We start from the raw sequence: 16,386 nt of genomic DNA on the forward strand, positions 1-16,386 counted from the left end.
ATCAGCCAAGGATTCAGTGAGGGCATTGCAGGTGTTAATGGGTTTACTTCATCTGAAGTGTTCCTGGTAATTTCATATGTGTTGCATTATAGCCACAGCTCAGCTGTGTTCCTGTTGTATGGAAGTTCAGGGTGATGAAGCAGCGCTGAGGGGCAGGATCTTCATCCGTCAGCTGCTTGTGTGTGCTCAGATCCTGGTGAAACACAGAGCTCTGGAGCAATTTGGTGTTGGGTCAGTTAAACAGAGGCTTGCACCTCGGCTCAGGGCTGGGCTCTCAGTCCCTGTGTGTGTTTGCTCTCTGCTGGCAGGGGGGTTGTTTCATCACCTTTTCCCTGAAGATCAGCATCGTGCCTCCATTGTGCTGATGCTTTGCTGGGTGGCACAGAGCAGCCCTGGCAGGAGCAGGGTTGCCTTGGAGACAGTTAATTTACAACCTGACCCTTTAATGTTGCTTTCCTTTACCTTTCTGACCTGTTCCTGTGCCCCAGCTTTGGAAAGGTGGGGATAGGTTTTGCTGTTTAATGGTGCTGCTCATGGGCTTTCAGCTGGAGGGGTGAGGGCTGCAGTTGTGTGAGGGAATTTGCATAGAACACAGAAGGATTTGGGGCTCATAGATTGCAGGTAAAACACTTTTGTGCTGCCTTTTGAAGTGGGTTTTGTGTCGTGGGGAGGTGGCTCTGGTCTGGAAGAGGCCCCGGGAGAGCTCGCTTTGGTTCGGAGCAACCCAGCAGGCCGGGCTTTAGGGAGCAGAGAGAAGAGGAGCCTTTCTCCTGACATGGAGCTGCGTCAAGATGGGAGGAAGTCAAGAGGAAGGCCTGGTGCTGCGGGGCAGGGGAGTGACTCACGGTGAAATGAGCCAGGTGAGTCTTTGTGGTGTGGAAAGAGGTGACTTCAAGGGGCACAAAGTGGTGTCCACAGGGTGAGCAGCAAACATGAAGTGTTTGCAGGTTCCTTGGAGCATTTCACTGGCTCCTAAGGGATGGAGCCTGAATCCTGTCCCACAGGGGCTTTTCTGTAAAATACCAACTATTTTGCCTCTTGTTTTCTGCCGCTGAGCAGACCTTCCTTCCTTTTGCAATGCAGCCAGATCCCAGAGTCAATCGGGCCGGTGCGGGACTCTGATGGGTTGTGTCTGGGGCTACTGGTGGTTACTGGTGGTTACTGGTGGTGTGGCCCAGGCCCTGCAGGCAGTGGTGTTTGGTGAAAGGGGGTGTGATGGGGGCTCTGTGGGACTTGCTGAGGGCAGGCCTGTGCCAGGCCCAGCCTGGGGGGGGGGGGGGGGGGGGGGGGGGGGTGTGGGCTGCAGACCCTCCTTATCTGGGGCTGTCTGCCATAACCCCCTCTGCTTTCTGCTGCCCTGCACAGAGCCGGCAGCAATGAACTGCCACGCTTGCCGTGCTGCGGGGGCCCGGCTGCACCGAGGAGCCACGTGGGAGCTGCTCCAGGGATTTGCTGCCTGGCTGACAGCGATGGGGCAGGTACGTGTCTTCTGTAGCATCAGTGCAGTGGGGAGGGGTGCTGGAGGCTCTGGAATGAATCACCACTTAGTTGTGCTGCCTGCACAGGCTCTAATACAGGCGAGTTCTGGGCCTCCAGGTCCTGCTGTAGTGCAGGCCCCTGGGCTGGGCTGCCTGCAGAGCCATGCAGGAGTTAACTTAGCCCATGGCTGTGTCCTGCAGGCAGGGTCCCAGCAGGTTGCTATGGGGAGCTGCCGGAAGCTGTCCAGCTCCAGCCTGGAATTTACAGTGCCTGGGTGCTCGGGGCCAGCGTCCTGCAGGCTGAGCCCCTGCCGTGAAATGGAGCTCAGCGGTGGCCCAAGCAGCAGCACGAGGCTCTGGGGAAGGCTGAGGTAAGCGCAGGGACTCGGCCCTGACGTGACTTGGCAGATGAGCAATGCAAAACCCCCACAGGCCTGACATCAGCCGTGTATCACCAGAGCCCCTTGGGGCCTGGGAACAGCTGCGTACCAGAGAGCAGGAGCTGTTTTCTGCTGGAATCTGCTGGATTTTGAGCTCCTCTTCACCTCCAGCCCTGCACCAGGGACCCTGCGCTGCGTAACTCGCACTTTACAGCTGCAGCTCCAGCCAGGTGGCCATGTTAGCACTGCGTGGGCTCTAAGAGTCCTGCATCTCTCGGGGGGATGTCAGCACAGGAGAGCTCATCTCTGTGTGGGCCCAAGCTCTGTGGGTGCCTTGGCAGTGTGGGATGGGGGGCCTGGTGGGATTTGTTCTGGGGATGCTCAGCCTCCCTCCTTTGTGTACTGGGGACATGGTTCTGTCCCCAGGTCACACACACCACAGCACAGAGCTGCTCATGTCCTGGCACCTGGTGAGAAGGGGCTGGTGGCTCTTCAATGATCTTTGGTCAGGACTTTGGCAGCACCAGTTACCGTGCGTGGGAAGAGCAGCTGTGACTTGGTTTTATCCCCACAGGGCTCAGGATCCAAAACCTACTGCTCCCGGACCCACTCCCTGGTGAATCCCAAGGACCTGCTCACCCTACTGTGCTGGAGCTCATGCTGCTGCCTGCTGCTCCGTGAGTACCTTTGCTAAGGGCTGATGCCAGGGCTTTGCACAGCACTCACTGCCCCTTTCCTCTGGGAGCTGCCCTGGGGAAACAAGACCCAGGCACCGAGACAGAGCAGAGCCTGAAAGGAGAAGCTCATCCGCATTCCTAGAGCCTGGAGGGCTCAAGCTGCCTGAGGAAAGCTGGTCTTGGCCACTGCAGGGCTGCTTGGTCTGCCCCTGTTGTCCTGGTGACTCCTGGGCTTCGGCCGTTGCTCTGGGCTGGGAATGCTTGGGGCTTTGTGTGTTCCCTCCGCAGCCGGGCAGGGAAGAGGCTCCCTCAGAGGCCCCTGTGATCTTCACGTAAGGGGATGTGCAGGTGGGTGCTTACACCCTTGTCTTAGCCCTCCCCCCTGGTGAGAGCTGCCACCAGAGAGCACACCCACCCCAGCCCCATTCCCTATCTGCAGGCCCAGAAATGATGAAAAGTAACTTGGTCACTGAAGCTTCGACACAAATATTTATTAAGCACAACCCCTCCCCTCGAGCTTTATTCATTTCTAATATATTAATTCATTTGGCAGATTATTTTTTAGAAAAAAAAAAAAAAAGGAAGTACCTGGGGGTTGAAATTCCCCATTAAAATGACATTAGCAAATGCACAGGTAAAAAATAAATAAGCTCATACATTCAAGTATATGGCAAATAATCAACACCTCGGGAAGCCTCGGGGGCAGTTCCAGGCCAGCGCCTGGCTGAGAGCTGCACAGCCCCTGCTGCAGCGGGGCCACGTCACGGTCGTGGTCAGTGTCCTCTCACAGACACAACCCAGGGCCCTGCTCCGAGCTCCCCGCAGCAGCTCCGTGGGCAGTGCAGGCCGGTGAGTGCCCGACGAGCAGCGTCTCTGGGCTGGAAGTCCTGCTGCTGGTGGGAGACGTCTCCATCGAACGCACTGCAAATAGAAAGTGCTGATTTGTTCTCTGCAGGAGCAGCTCTGCCTGGGCAGAACTCGGTGCTGGAGCTGCTGAAGTCCAAGGTGGTGAAGAGAAAAGACAACACTCCACGTCCCGAAGGTCCCTGCTCCCCTCCTCACTGGGCCTCTCCAGCTGTTCGGAAAGGGGAAGGAATGTAAGTGAATGCAGACTCTGGCAGTTGTGTGTGGGGTGGAGCTGACTTCCCAGCCAGCACCCGAGCCTGGAGCTCTCCTGAGGCTCCATCCGTTGGAGTCAGAACCGGAGAAAAGCTCCGCAGGGTCCGGGAGAGGCTCTGCTCTGCTCTGGAAGAAATGGGCCGTTATCCCCGGCTGCTGTGGGACACGGACAGAGGAGGCGGTGGTTCTGCTTCCCTCTCCTGCCAAGCCAGGGCCAGAAAGCTTTGCTGGCTTCCGCAGCAGGTCACTGCCGAGTGCAGGCTTCTGCCCTGGGCATACTCACCTGCACACGGGGCTGTCCTGTGTGAGCCTCCTGGCTCTGGCACCAGCAGCAATGAGGTGTCCCTGTGTGCCCTGAACCGCTGGGCAGAGCCCTCCTGCCCCTTCCCAGGCCCAGGGGCAGTTCCCTCTGGGCTGTGCTGCACCGCTGTCCTCGAGAGGTGAGCAGGGCCTGGCTCCAGCACCCGAGGAGCAGAGGCTGAGGGGCTGGTGCAGGGCTCACTGCAGAGTCCTCAGCAAACCTGTGACCGAGGCTGCTGCTGGGGGGCGAGGTTTAAAAGGACTCTTGTGGCCTCTTACTTGGGCTTATTTCCTCCTGTAGAAGGAACAAAGCTGAGCAAGATGTTCCAGGGAAGAATCCAGAGCTGTTCGTGATGCAGGCGAGACACGAAGACTTCAAACTGGAGAAGGAGCTTTTCCCTTCCCGACTGAATGAAAGGTGTTGTGGAAATAAAGGGATGGAGGCTGGAGCGAACCACCCGCGCTGGGCTCCTCCTTGGCTGCCAGAACAAGTTCCTGGGACTTCAGGTGATGAGCAGAGGGGCCGCCACAGCTGCCTTCCCTCGTGCTGTGCCCGGTGTTACAGTGTCCGTGTGTCCTATAAAACCCCGTGTTTAAAAACTCTTCCCCCATCCACTGGGCCTCTTGCAACACCTCTGAGAGCAGCTGGGGCAGTGCTGGAGCTGCAGCTGCAGGACAGTCTGTGGCCGTGCAGGAGCCTGGGTTTGAAACCACCCACGCTTCTTTAGGAGAAACAAAAGGAAACCAAAGCAGCCCCCCCAAGCCCAAGCCCAGCTCTTAGCTGGAACCGGAGCGCTGCCGCTCCTCCGCCGCCTCCTGTGCCAAGGCCAGATCCACCCGCTGCTCATCCATGCGCTTGGCCTGGACGCGCTGGATCAGGCTGAAAAAGTCTTCGTCGGGCATGGTGGGTCCACGGGGGATGGAGTCCGGGGGGGCGCAGCGCTGGTCATCGATCCTGGCGGACTGCAGGGGGGAGAGCGGGCGTTAGGACAAGGTGGTGACAGGACGGTGCTGTCGTGGAGGTGAAGGCTGGGGCTGGTGCCCAGAGCCCGCGCTCCTGGCTGGGGATGCGGAGCTCGTGGCTCCAGCATCGGGGAAGAGACAGCCCCTGTGGCACCACGCAGAGGGGTTCTGCGGCCACCCACTCCCTTGTAGAGCAGTGACCGAGCACAGCCCTCAGAACGGGGGGAAGAGAAGGGCCTGGAGGCAACGCCAGGGCCCTGCCTGGGTGCACAGGGTGGGGGGTCAGGGGTGGCCTTTGCCTGGGTGGGTGAAACCGGTGCCGCCCTCGATGGCGGGACCGTGCCCCCCCCGTACCCATCCTGTGCCAGTACCTGGCACTTGATGAGCATGTTGAAGAACTCGTCCCCGGGCTCCTGGGCGTCCCCCTCCACGCGCAGGTGCCCCAGGTTGTTCTGGGTTATCCGCAGGCCCGGCAGGTTGCCCACGTTGGCGCGTTGGTCGTCCAGGCGCCGGCTCTGGGAGCTGGCGATGAGGTCAAAGAACTCCTCTGTCTGCGGAGATGCCATCAGGGAGGACTGCGCTGCAGGGGCAGAGGAGCACGGGGCAGGGTCACGGCTCTGCAGGACACCCAAACCCTCCCCACCAAAACACTGCCCAACCACCCGGGCGAAGGGGCAGCGCCTGAGCCGGGCAGGACGCTGCCTTCCTGCAGGACCATCGGCACCTTCCGCCCTGCACAGGGGAGCGGGAACAATCCCAGTGCCCGTGACATGAGCTCAAAACCCAGCCCTCAAAGCACAAGTGTTACGGGGAGCAAACCCCACTGCCCCATCCCACAACTGTTCCCTTTCCCTTGTGCTGCGGCCCCAGAGCTGCCCCGCACAAAGGGGGCTCTTCACCAAGCACCAGGGGCTTGTCTGGGGCAGTGACAAAGGGAGGGCTTCAAACACAGCACAGAATCTGGGCCAAGCGAGTCCTGGGAACGCCTCTTGGGCAGCGCTCAATGGAAGGAGCCTCTTGGCTCCTGGCAGCTCCCAAACAAAGCCCCTGTGCTCCGGGCAGGACAGGCACAGAACTGCCAGAGCCCTGTCCCAGTGAGCACAGAGCACACGAGCGGAGCGCGCTCCCGGCACAGCGGGACCCTTCCAGAGCCCCAGCAATGCATAAAAACCTCAGCACTGACCCAAAGATGAGTTTCTTCCCCTTCAGCTCACACAGAAACCTTGCAATGTGTCCAAAAGGCTGAGACCAAACCAGAGCTGAACCCAGCCTGTGCCTGCTTGTGCGTTCTGGGGACAGCTCCACGTTTCAAACTCAGCCCCCTGAAGTGCCCGGCTCCCGCCTCCAAACGCGCTCCTGTATCAGAAATGGCTCCAGCAACGCGCTGCTCATTTACACCCTCATTTTAGTGAACAAAACTCTTCTCCCCTCACAGCCCAACCTGCCCCACGCTGCCACCCGGGCCCTGCTCAGCACCGCTCCTCAGAGCAGCCTCTGGCCGCAGGTCCTGCTGCACTCGAGGGATGTTGGGGTCTCCTGCCCTGTCCGTACTCAGTGCTCATTATGAAGTGGGTAAATGAATCCACGGGCTCTAATGAGGGGTTTGAGCCCCGTGTGGTGGTGACTGAGGGCGACCCTGCACGTTTCAACTATTTTCTGTTTAAGCAAAGGTCCTCAACCCCGCATTGTAAGAAAGACACAAACCCAAAGCACAGACCCAGCCCGGAGCTGCCTTTCCTGTCCCATCCATTCGCCAGACACTGCCTCCATTTATCCCTGGTCTTCCTATGGGGAGCGGGCTGCCTGCTGCGGCTTCCCATTGTTTGTGCATCGCTCTGGCCTCTCTGTTCTTACAGAGCACCCATCACCAAGAGCTGTACAAACTCCAGACCTTTTCCTCCATGGCAACCCTATGAGGAAACCTGGCAGCCCTTGAAGCTGTGTGGGGAAGCCCGTGCCAGCCCTGTGGGCCCCAGCTCCTCGGGCTCTTACAAGGCTCCCTCAGCACTGACCATCAGCATCTTCCTCCTGGAGATGCTGGCAGAGGCCCAGGTCCTTGTGCCAGCCTCGCTGTGTTCCAAAGGTGAAACCCTCTAAAGGTCCATACTGAGGAAATCCAAGTGTATTTTACCTCTTACTCTCCAAGCCTCAGCTCGCATTCTGCAGCCTTCCCCTCAGCAACCATTAACATAAGAATGTCTCTTCCTTCCTTAAATAAGGATTGGGATTGCCAAAGGGCTGCTCAGTTCAGAGAGCTGAGGCTTGGGGAAGAACATCACAGGATTCGCAGTGAAACCACAGCGGCCGGGCCAGGCCAGGGGAGCAGCATCACTCCCGTAGCAAACGCACGGTACTTACAGATCCGCTCTCCCAGGGCAGGGACCGGCGTGGCCGCTGCCTCCGCAGCCTCCGCAGGGCACTCCTCCAGCGGGCAGCGCTGGTCGTCCATCCGGTTGCTCTGGAACTTGCTCAACAGGTCAAAGAAGCATTCCTCCTCCGAAGGGCTCCGGTTGATCTTCTGGGAAGGCAGCAAAGGAGGAGGGAGTCAGAACAGCCCAGACAGCTCCTGGTGCCCAATGGCTCCGGCCGGCGCTGGCCCCGCTCCGGCTCTGTTCCGAGGTGGCTCCCGGCCGGGCCGCTCTCGCCAAGCCTGGAGGGCCACGGCTGCTCGGTGCCTTTGTCCTGGCTCCGGAACAAGCTCTCCCTTTCCCTCAGTGCACAACCCAGCTCCAGCCTCCATTTAACCTCTCCAGGCCACTGCACCCCCAGCGCTTCCTCTCGGTGCTCCGGGTCCGCAGCCCCCGACAGGCACCGAGCTCCAAACGCCACAAAATCACAGGGTTTGGGCAGAGCTCTTGCACAGAGCCCCAGCCCCTTGTGTCCAACAGGGATTTATTTACATCGTGCTCAGGAGCCTTTGGGAAGCGCCGGGCTGTGTCCAGCTGCACACTGGGAGAGCGATCCCAGAGTCCAGGGCAGCCGGAAGAGCAGATCTTCCCAAGGAGCCACTCCGAACGGGATGTAAAATGAACAGCGGTAAGAGGGCACCTGCCGGGCTCAGGATGAGTCCCTGTGTGCTGAGCTGCTCCCCACCGTGTGCTGGAGAAGATACCCAACAGCAACCAAGCAGAACCTCCTACATTTGGGTCTGCCTGTGCCCAGCTCTATAGCAGCGTGGGGCTGGGTCCGTCCTGGGGAGCAGCACATCCCCATGGAGAGCCCAGGGAGAGCTGGCCCCAAGCACCAGACCTCTCAGCAGGGATCTCCTTGGCTGTTCATGAAGTGAAGCCCCTTGCCCAGCTCCGCTGGAGCCCTCCCAACCCCACCAGGAATGGTGCCGGTGCCATCCCCAGCAAAGAGCTCTGCACTGGGGCAGAGGCACACGGAGGCCCTCGATGGAGGTCTGCAGTGGGGAGGGCCCCGAGCTGAGCGGGTTAAAGCCACAAGTTGGATTCAGTAAATGAAGGAAACCAATTTCCCTGTATGCAAAGCAAAGCAGATGAGATGCACTCAGCTTCTATTTAGGGCAGCGTCAAAATTAGCAGCGGGCCAGAGAGGCACACGAGCAATGTGGGAGCTGCTCAGGGAGGGGAAAAGCCCCTCTCACCTCTCCCCGTGTGCCGAGTGCTCAGACCCTCTGAACCACCAACAGTTGTGTCTTGGAAACCAAAGCCTGCTTGAGCTTGAGCCGAGGCTGCACCGCACCTTCCCCAGCTCCGTGACCCACATTCCAGGCTCATTCACACCGAGCCTCCTCCCCGCACCACGCCGAGTAAAGCAGAGCAGCCCCTGGTCCCTGGGGAAGTTCTGCCCTGCACGGAGCAGCCGCCTCGGTCAGAGGCCCCGGCTCCGGGCTTCCCCCCCGGCACAGACCACGTTCCCCCGGGCACATCCCACCAGGACGCGGTGATTCCACGCACCGGGATCCCTGCTCGGAACGTGCCTGGGACAGGGCAGGATGCTCTGAGCCGGGCGGGGTGGGATGGGGCTGCTGCGCTCCTGGTGCCTCCCGGCGCCGCAGCACCCATGGGAGCAGCAGGGTGGTGCCCCAGGGCCGGTGCGGGGCCAGCTCAGGACAGGGGCGCTGCTCCTCCAGCCAAAGCGTGCCCCAGGCCTGCCCCTCTCTAATTAAAACGCCCTGATGTGACAGGCACGGGGCACTCGGCTCCCTGCGCTCGCAGTCTGTTCCTAGCCCCGAGGAAGGAGCTGGGAGGGCAGATGGATGCGCAATCGCACCCTGGAGCCCCCCATCTGCTACCGAGCTGTGCTTGCCCAGTGCTTGGCACGTCCAGGATGGTCCAGAGGCTTCCCGAGAGCCAGGGCATCCCCTAATGGGGCTGAGCAACAGCACAGACACGGCCAACGGCCACCATGGGCCCGGGACCCAGAGCCCTGCACGGCTCCTGAGTGGCTGCTTTGGTTTGCAGCCCTGAGACCACTTCTCACCCCACGGCTGGTGCCCCTACCTGGCCTCATCGCCCATCCTCTGCCTCTAGCACCACAACTGCCCTATTTGTGTCACTTGCCTCTGCTCAGCCGACCTCCACCATGGGCAAAGAGGCAAAACAGCCCCGTTTGCAGCAGGCAGAGGGAGCCGGGGCTTTGCAGAGACCACCCCGGGGCAGCTCTGGCTGCAAACACAGACACACATGCACACCTCTCCCTGTGTGCGACAAGTGCGGAGCTGCTGCTCCTGCTCCCTGACCGCAGGCAGGCCAGGGACAGACAATGCCCCAGGAGGTCCCGTATGTGGGGATCAGAGCTTGGTCCTGTTTTCCACCTGGACACTGCTGGCTCACTGGAATGCTGGGAAACCTGGCTAAGGACAGCCTGGGAGCAGGACTCGTGGCACCTCAAACAGGCGGCCAAGCTTTTGCATACATTTATCTGCAGTGGATGAGCAGACTTCTTAACCTGAGAGGATGGATTTGGGATGTATAAAACACACCTGGGGTGTCGGGAAGGCAGCGAGAAGCAGGAGGTGATGGGGGCCACAGTCACTTGGGCTCAGGAAAACCATTAAACAAATGCTGAAAGCCTCATTGCCAGAAATAAACCATTTCCCAGCTCCTAACGCCTGAAGCCACAACCCCACAGGGTTTCTACCCCTGGACACTGCTGCCCACTGGGGTCTCTGCAGAGCAGAGCTCTTCTGACACATTCCTGCTCCTGCGCCCTACCCTAGGATCAGCAGGGGACGTGCTAATTATTTCCATGCTAATCTCACATGGTGCTCCCATGCCCGAGGTCCCAAGGGCCCTGTGCAGGCAGATGAGGAGGATCCTCGTGCCCAGCCCCACACGCACAGAGCCAGTCTCTGGGGGAGCAGGGCAATAACACTGGCACCATGGCCTGGGCTTTCTGCCCCATGGCACTGCTCCAGCTCCCCGTCCCCAGTCTCCTTTTGGCACCCCAGCAGTCCATACCCACCACCGGCCCCGGCTGCGCTCCCCCCTCACACCCCAGCTCCTGCTGTTAGCAATGCCCTCAGTGAACAGCTCTGGCAATGGTGGCTTCTCCCACAGCTTCCTGCTGTCCTCCCGGGTTTAAAATCAGCCCGGGCAGCTGGGGAAGCGGCATCAGCCGGGGTGGGATGCGGCTCACCCGGTCACTGAGCCCCACCGAAAGCCCATCCGATCACAGCCACACAGCAACACACTCCAGGGTGCCCTGGGACAGGGCTCCAGAGGTCCCCGGGGATCATGGCAGAGGATTTTTGCTCCGGCAGAGCCACACGCATCCCACAGAGGTTTCTGCCACTGCCACAAGTACCTGATGTACCATGCATGGGTGAAGCATCCTCTTCCAAGGGAGCTTCACCCACCAAACCAAACTGCAGATGCTCTCATGAGCGACCTCAAGGACCAAACCTTGCTCCTCTAACAGACCAGCTTCCCCCCTCACATCTGGTGTCCCCATGGGGCGCTGGCCTGCCTTTGGTCCCCCTCCTCTCCCTCCTGCCCCAATACAACAGCAAAGAGCTGTCAAGACCAAAGGCTTCTCCCGCAGCTTTGCCCAGCCTTCCGAGGGGACGGCACTGCCCTACCTGTGAGCAGGACCCGCTGCCCAGCGGCGATGGACCCCGGCGAGCCTGGCACAGCAGATCCAGCTCAGGAGCTGCTGCTCGAAGGCAATCCTGCTCCGGTGTGCGTGCGCGGGTCAGGGACAAGGCGAGGGCAGCAGCAGGCTCAGCGATAACACAGCAGCCCCTACCCTCACCCCCTCCAAGAGGGAGGGGCATTTAAACCTTGGCATTTAGATGTGTCCACCACGATTCCTCCTCCTCACCTTATTGCAGGGAGGAGACAACCTGGGGATGAAGTGACTTGAGCAAGTCCCACAGTGGCAGAGCTGGGACAGGACCAGGTCTCCAGGAGCAAGCTCTTGACCATGGACAGTGCTTGGGGAAAGCATCCCTTGTTCTAGCAGGTGCTTGTCTGCCCAGGCTGGCAGATACACATCCCAACACATCTACACGCCTCATCTGCCTGTCCCTCTATAAACCAGACACATCCCAACTGCTCACCTCCTCTCTTTTCAAGGCAGCAGACATCAAAACCATCAGGCAGGAGTGGGGCTGTGGTGGTGCTGGGAGCGCTTCATCCCAGACTGCTCCACTCCCTGCTTGTCCCCTGCACGTGGCTCTTTATCCCTGCGTTACCCCAAAACCTCACCCCAGGGGAACCGGCTGCGGGGACCAGCACCACCAGCATGGCCACAGCCCCAAGCTCTCACCTCTCAGGTGCATCAGGCACTGAACTGACGTCCCCATCTCACCGCTTCACCTGGGAAAGGCACCGGAGGGGAGGTTTGCAGGGAGGCTCCCCGGAGGCACAGCGGGGCTGCAGGAGAGGAATGGAAGCAAATCCCTGGCCAAAAGCTGCAGCCCGTTTTACCGGGAGCTGAAGTGTCTGGAGCACCAACACTGGGCTCGGGAGCGGGGCTCTTCCAGTCCCTGACCATCAACACCTCGGCTGGAGTCCCCCTTCCTTGAAGGGACCATCACCTTCAGAGTCAGCAAAGCTCTGAGGCTTGTCCAGTCTTTGCTAAGGACATCACTTCCAACCCTTAGGTCCCTCCAAAAGGCAGGGCTGCACACCCCAGCCTCCCCCAGGCAGCACGGCCAGGCACGGGGAGCCGCTATCCACACTCACCACGTTGTGCTACATCAGCAGCCTGTGCACCGCCGGGATCCACTGCCCAGAAGTTGACAAAATATCAATGATACAAGTTCAAAATGAAGCTACTGAAAACTTAACACCCCCCCCCCCCCCCCAAGCACACACGGGCAATAGCAGAGCCCTGGCCGGAGTAAACCTCTCTCTGTCTCCTCCTTGTACTCCCGGTGGAGGCTCTCACTGCAGAGGATGGAGGGAAACACAAACCAGCCCGAGTTTTACTCACCGAGCCGGCAGCCAGCTCCTCCCCGGGCTCCGCTTTCACCCGTCCGTGGGCCAGGATGCCCGCAGCTCCCAGGGCAGAGCCTGGCGCTTCGCTGCTGCCGCTCGGATGCTCCGGAGCCGCCGCTCCGCTGCTCTGCGGGCTCTGCCCGGCTCCGCTCGGCGGCCGGCGCTGGGATTTATGCGGAGCGCGCAGCCATGCGGGGAGCGCCGCCAGCCCCAGTGACCCCGCTGGCTGCGGGATGCAGCTTAAAGCGACAGCCCCGCTCCTGCCGCTGCCTCCGTGCCCCTGCTCGGGGGGGGAAATGGGTGCTCCAGCGCAGCTCCTCGCCCTCACCTCGCTGCCACGAGCCCGGCGGTATTAGATGATGCTCTCAAACACAGAGCGGAGCTACGTGAATATTTAGCTTTCCTTCCACCTCCTCACCTCCTACCCACCACACACACTTTACCTTAAAAATAGATCGGGATCAATTTTCCTTAACTACATCTGCAAACACATTCAGCTCGACAGGCACATGCAGCACACAGCAAAAGCCCTCTGCACAAACAGACACAATAGGATCACTCGGATTTAAAGCACCAAAATACCAAAGGACCATTTTTAACTCCCGACAGTCCTCCTGCTCCTCATATTATTAGATACATGATGGTTTTTGGTCCTATTGCAAGAGCCAAAGATGCTCAGCCATAAGCATCTCTTCATTTAAACATACCTCTGTTTAACAGAGGGAAATTTCTAATTGCAACAAGGTTTTAAACACAGAAAGATGGAAACGCTCCACGGCGGCCACAGAGCTGTTCCTGCCTCCCCTGTGTGAAATACGAGTTTCTGACATGAAATGGGTCACTGGGAAGAGAAGCAGCAGCCAAAGGCCACCTGGCAGGGCAGTGGCAAAGCAAGGATACAGCCCCGCTGCACTTTGCTCTGTCCACGCTGTTCTCTTACACTTCATTCCCATTTTTCATTGCAAAAGTAGGAAAATTCCCTACCCTGAACCCATGCAGCTACTGGGGACTGCCTGTGCCTTCCCATGCCAGTAAGCTTATTTCCAGGAGTCACATAGAAACACAGAACCCTACGTGGGGCCTGAGACCAGGACTCCTGGCTTGATCTCAGCCTCTAAATCCCTCCTATCCCCAGGAGGGGCTGCAAAGCTTCACTGGACTTCCCAACAGTCCTGGACACAAGGGCAAGGCATCACGGATGCATAAAACCTCTGCAGAAGGAGAGCAGCAGGGCTGGGGCAGCCACAGTCAGGAAGCGGGGATCCATCAGTGCTCACCAGGCTGGTCTGGCTGATGGGGAGGGGGTGAGGCTGTGCTCGGGGCAAACAAGCTCTGAGCAACGAGTGGTGAAACACCCTGTGCTGATGAGACAGGGGCAGAACCGCAGGGCAATGCAAGAATGACCCCCGGAGCACCAGTGATGCCAGGCAGGATCTGTCCTGTGGGGCAGCCCCATCTGTCACGTGCCAGAGAAGAGGCCAATCCTCCATCACACACGACCTTGCAGAGTCCTAGTATCAGGACAGAGAAGGCAAAAGGCAATTACTCTGCACCTATTTTGTTCTGGTGCCACAGGCTATGGAAGGGAATTGGCCTCAAACTAAGCTGCTGCCTGGGGAGCTCACACACTAAACTTCAATTTAGCTCTTTTCAAGCATCTCTGCTTTGGAGAAAGGCTGAGAGCTGGGCTGGTGCAGCCTGGAGAAGAGAAGGCTCCTTAAAGGGAGACCTTAGAGCAGCTCCAGTGCCTAAAGGGGCTCCAGGAAACCTGGAGAGGGGCTTTGGACAAGGGCCTGTAGGGACAGGACAAAGGGAATGGCTTTAACCTGCCAGAGGGGAGGCTGAGATGAGCTCTTAGGCAGAAGCTCTTCCCTCTGAGGGTGCTGAGGTGGTGGCACAGGGTGCCCAGAGAAGCTGTGGCTGCCCCATCCCTGGCAGTGCTCAAGGCCAGGTTGGACACAGGGGCTTGGAGCAAGCTGCTCTAGTGGAAGGGGTCCCTGCCCGGGGCAGGGGTTGGAACTGGATGAGCTTTAAGGTCCCAGTCTGGGATTCAATGAACCAGAACTGAGCCTGTGCCCCATACATGGAGAGCGGAGTCAACTTAGGACAGCTGCGAGAGGGGACACCTGAGGCAGGTATTGAGGGTGAAATGCAGAACATTTTACAAACGCAGAGGCTAGAGCAGCAGAGCCCACACGGGATGCTGGTGCTTGGAACAGCAGGAGAAGATGACATTTTGCATCTGGGTTTAGGATGCAACAAAGGAGAATGAATGAGACATCCATGATCCGCAGAGCCACCACCTGCAGCTTCAGATTCCTGCTCTCACACCAGTGAGCTGCGAGCCTGCACCCGAGTGTGCCCTTAGCACCCCTGTGCCCATCAGTGCGCTTCGTGACCTGCCCAGCCCCTGCACACCCTGCTCACACACAGGACGGGGGCCCCACGCTTCCCTTCCACCATGAAATTAGCACCCTCACTTGGCCTGCTTCCAAAGATTTTTTTCCCTCGAAACAACTCGCCCACTCGTCCCTATAAACGCCGGGGCTAGAAGCTGGTTCTGTTGTGAGGATTCCAAATAACTGGGGCTTTATTGTTCCAAACAAAATCAAAATAACTCACCCACGCTCCCTCCTTCCCTAATACAGTAACTGCTGACCTGCTGGGAACGTGCCCCACTGCCACACTGCCTTCAATCCACGTCTTCGGATCAATAGCGGTGACAGGATCAGGTTTGATTTCCTTAGGGGAGGAGCGTGGTGTTCCCATGTGGGTGTCTGTCTGAAGTGCTCCTGACACCTCTGCTCCTCGCAGGGCCTCAGCGTGGGTGCTGCCCTGCTCGGATTCGGCTACTTTGAGCAACCACCTCCTTAATACCAGAGCTTTCCTCCAGCTCCATCCACCCTGGAATCCCAGCTCAGGTGGGCAGCCCTCGCTGCCGAGAGCAGGGCATCCACGCCATGGGATTACTTCGGGTGTCTTTTTAGGAGGTGCTATATTAGTCAGCATATTCAGACAGTCCTCAGAGCTCCAGCAATACTCTGCAGTTTACGTTGCAACTTTTCCACTGAGGTTTTGACAGCATTCACCACGCCAGGCTGGGTTTCCCTGGCACCATTTAATAGAAAAACACGAGCTCAGATCTAGCACCTTGAAGCTTAAATTACTAACCAAGGAGACAAGTTGGAAGTGTTATCGTTCCTGGGGAGTCTCTGCAGTCTAGGGGAGAAGATGGGCAGCTCTAGAGGTCAATTTGGCCCATTGAAAAACCTGAAGAATCCTTTAAATACCGAAAGTGGGGGTGAACCCAAACTGCTTGCTCAAAACCATTCAGGTTACAGGCAGATGCCAGCAAGCAGCGAGCTCCTGGAGCGTGACTGATGCTCCCCTTGCAGAGCTGTGGTACCTGGCCGTGCACTACAACACACCCCAGCAGCAAAGCACGAGGCTGGAGCTGAAACTCGTCCCAGGGATTTGCTCTGCAGTTGGAGGGGGGTGGAAGTAGGACCACGCTCAGCTGTTGAGTCTCAGCTGAGCAGCAGCAATTTGCTAAACCGAAATAACTCGGTTGCTTTAAAGGCTATAACCCATATTCTTGATTAATTAGCACGGAGGCCAAGGTTAATGTGTAGCGCTCAACTCCCAGTCACCTACTACATCCACTAGACCGCACCACCAGCTCCCCACTTCCAGCCCTACCGAGGAGTAGGAGGTGATGGAGGAGACAGGTGCCTATAAACCCGCTGCCAGCGAAGGACACGCTCCTCTTCAGCAGTGGAAGTGATCCAACGCTCCCCCTGCAGCAGATCTGCCCTCCTCCCCACCATGTACTGCGCTCTGTGCAGCTGAGATCGGAGCCCACTGACAGCGTGCTTAGAGAATGCTCTGCAAAAAAGCCTGCTTGTCTCTGGATTGCCAGAACTGTGCTGCTTTCTTCAAGCACACTTTGATTTCGACACCTACTTGCTCTCAGCGCAGCGCTGTTTTAGAGAGCAGCTGCGGCACCTTTACCAGGGGTGGTAACGATGGGGTGAAGTCCATCGGACCCACGCACACCCAT

General features: G+C 58.7%; 2 protein-coding genes across 4 annotated transcripts in view; one reads left to right on the forward strand and one right to left on the reverse strand.

Moving 5' to 3' along the window:
- The first annotated feature begins 1,355 nt into the window (after window positions 1–1,355).
- LOC133281327 (uncharacterized) lies at window positions 1,356–4,682 on the forward strand. The gene is made up of 4 exons (XM_061476741.1): window positions 1,356–1,478; window positions 2,433–2,535; window positions 3,491–3,632; window positions 4,256–4,682. Exons 1-4 carry the CDS (start codon window positions 1,377–1,379, stop codon window positions 4,680–4,682), a joined length of 774 nt encoding a protein of 257 aa, XP_061332725.1. The 5' UTR covers window positions 1,356–1,376.
- GPSM1 (G protein signaling modulator 1) overlaps window positions 4,403–16,386 on the reverse strand; it is a 68,412-nt gene continuing 56,428 nt past the window's right edge. For 2 of the 3 annotated variants that reach the window (XM_061476477.1, XM_061476478.1), the window contains 3 exons: window positions 7,276–7,435; window positions 5,289–5,497; window positions 4,403–4,917 (listed from right to left, as the gene is read on the reverse strand). In XM_061476477.1, the coding sequence (XP_061332461.1) occupies window positions 4,732–4,917; window positions 5,289–5,497; window positions 7,276–7,435 (555 nt within the window). In that variant the 3' untranslated portion in view covers window positions 4,403–4,731. Of the gene's footprint in view, window positions 4,918–5,288; window positions 5,498–7,275; window positions 7,436–12,321; window positions 12,665–16,386 lie in introns of those variants that run through there. The other variant, XM_061476479.1, reaches the window with a different exon arrangement.

This window comes from Pezoporus flaviventris, unplaced genomic scaffold (assembly GCF_033815535.1).
Source record: "Pezoporus flaviventris isolate CSIRO_AGI_PZ_B2104156 unplaced genomic scaffold, CSIRO_AGI_Pfla_v1 ptg000097l, whole genome shotgun sequence".
Classification (NCBI taxonomy): Eukaryota; Metazoa; Chordata; class Aves; order Psittaciformes; family Psittacidae; genus Pezoporus; species Pezoporus flaviventris.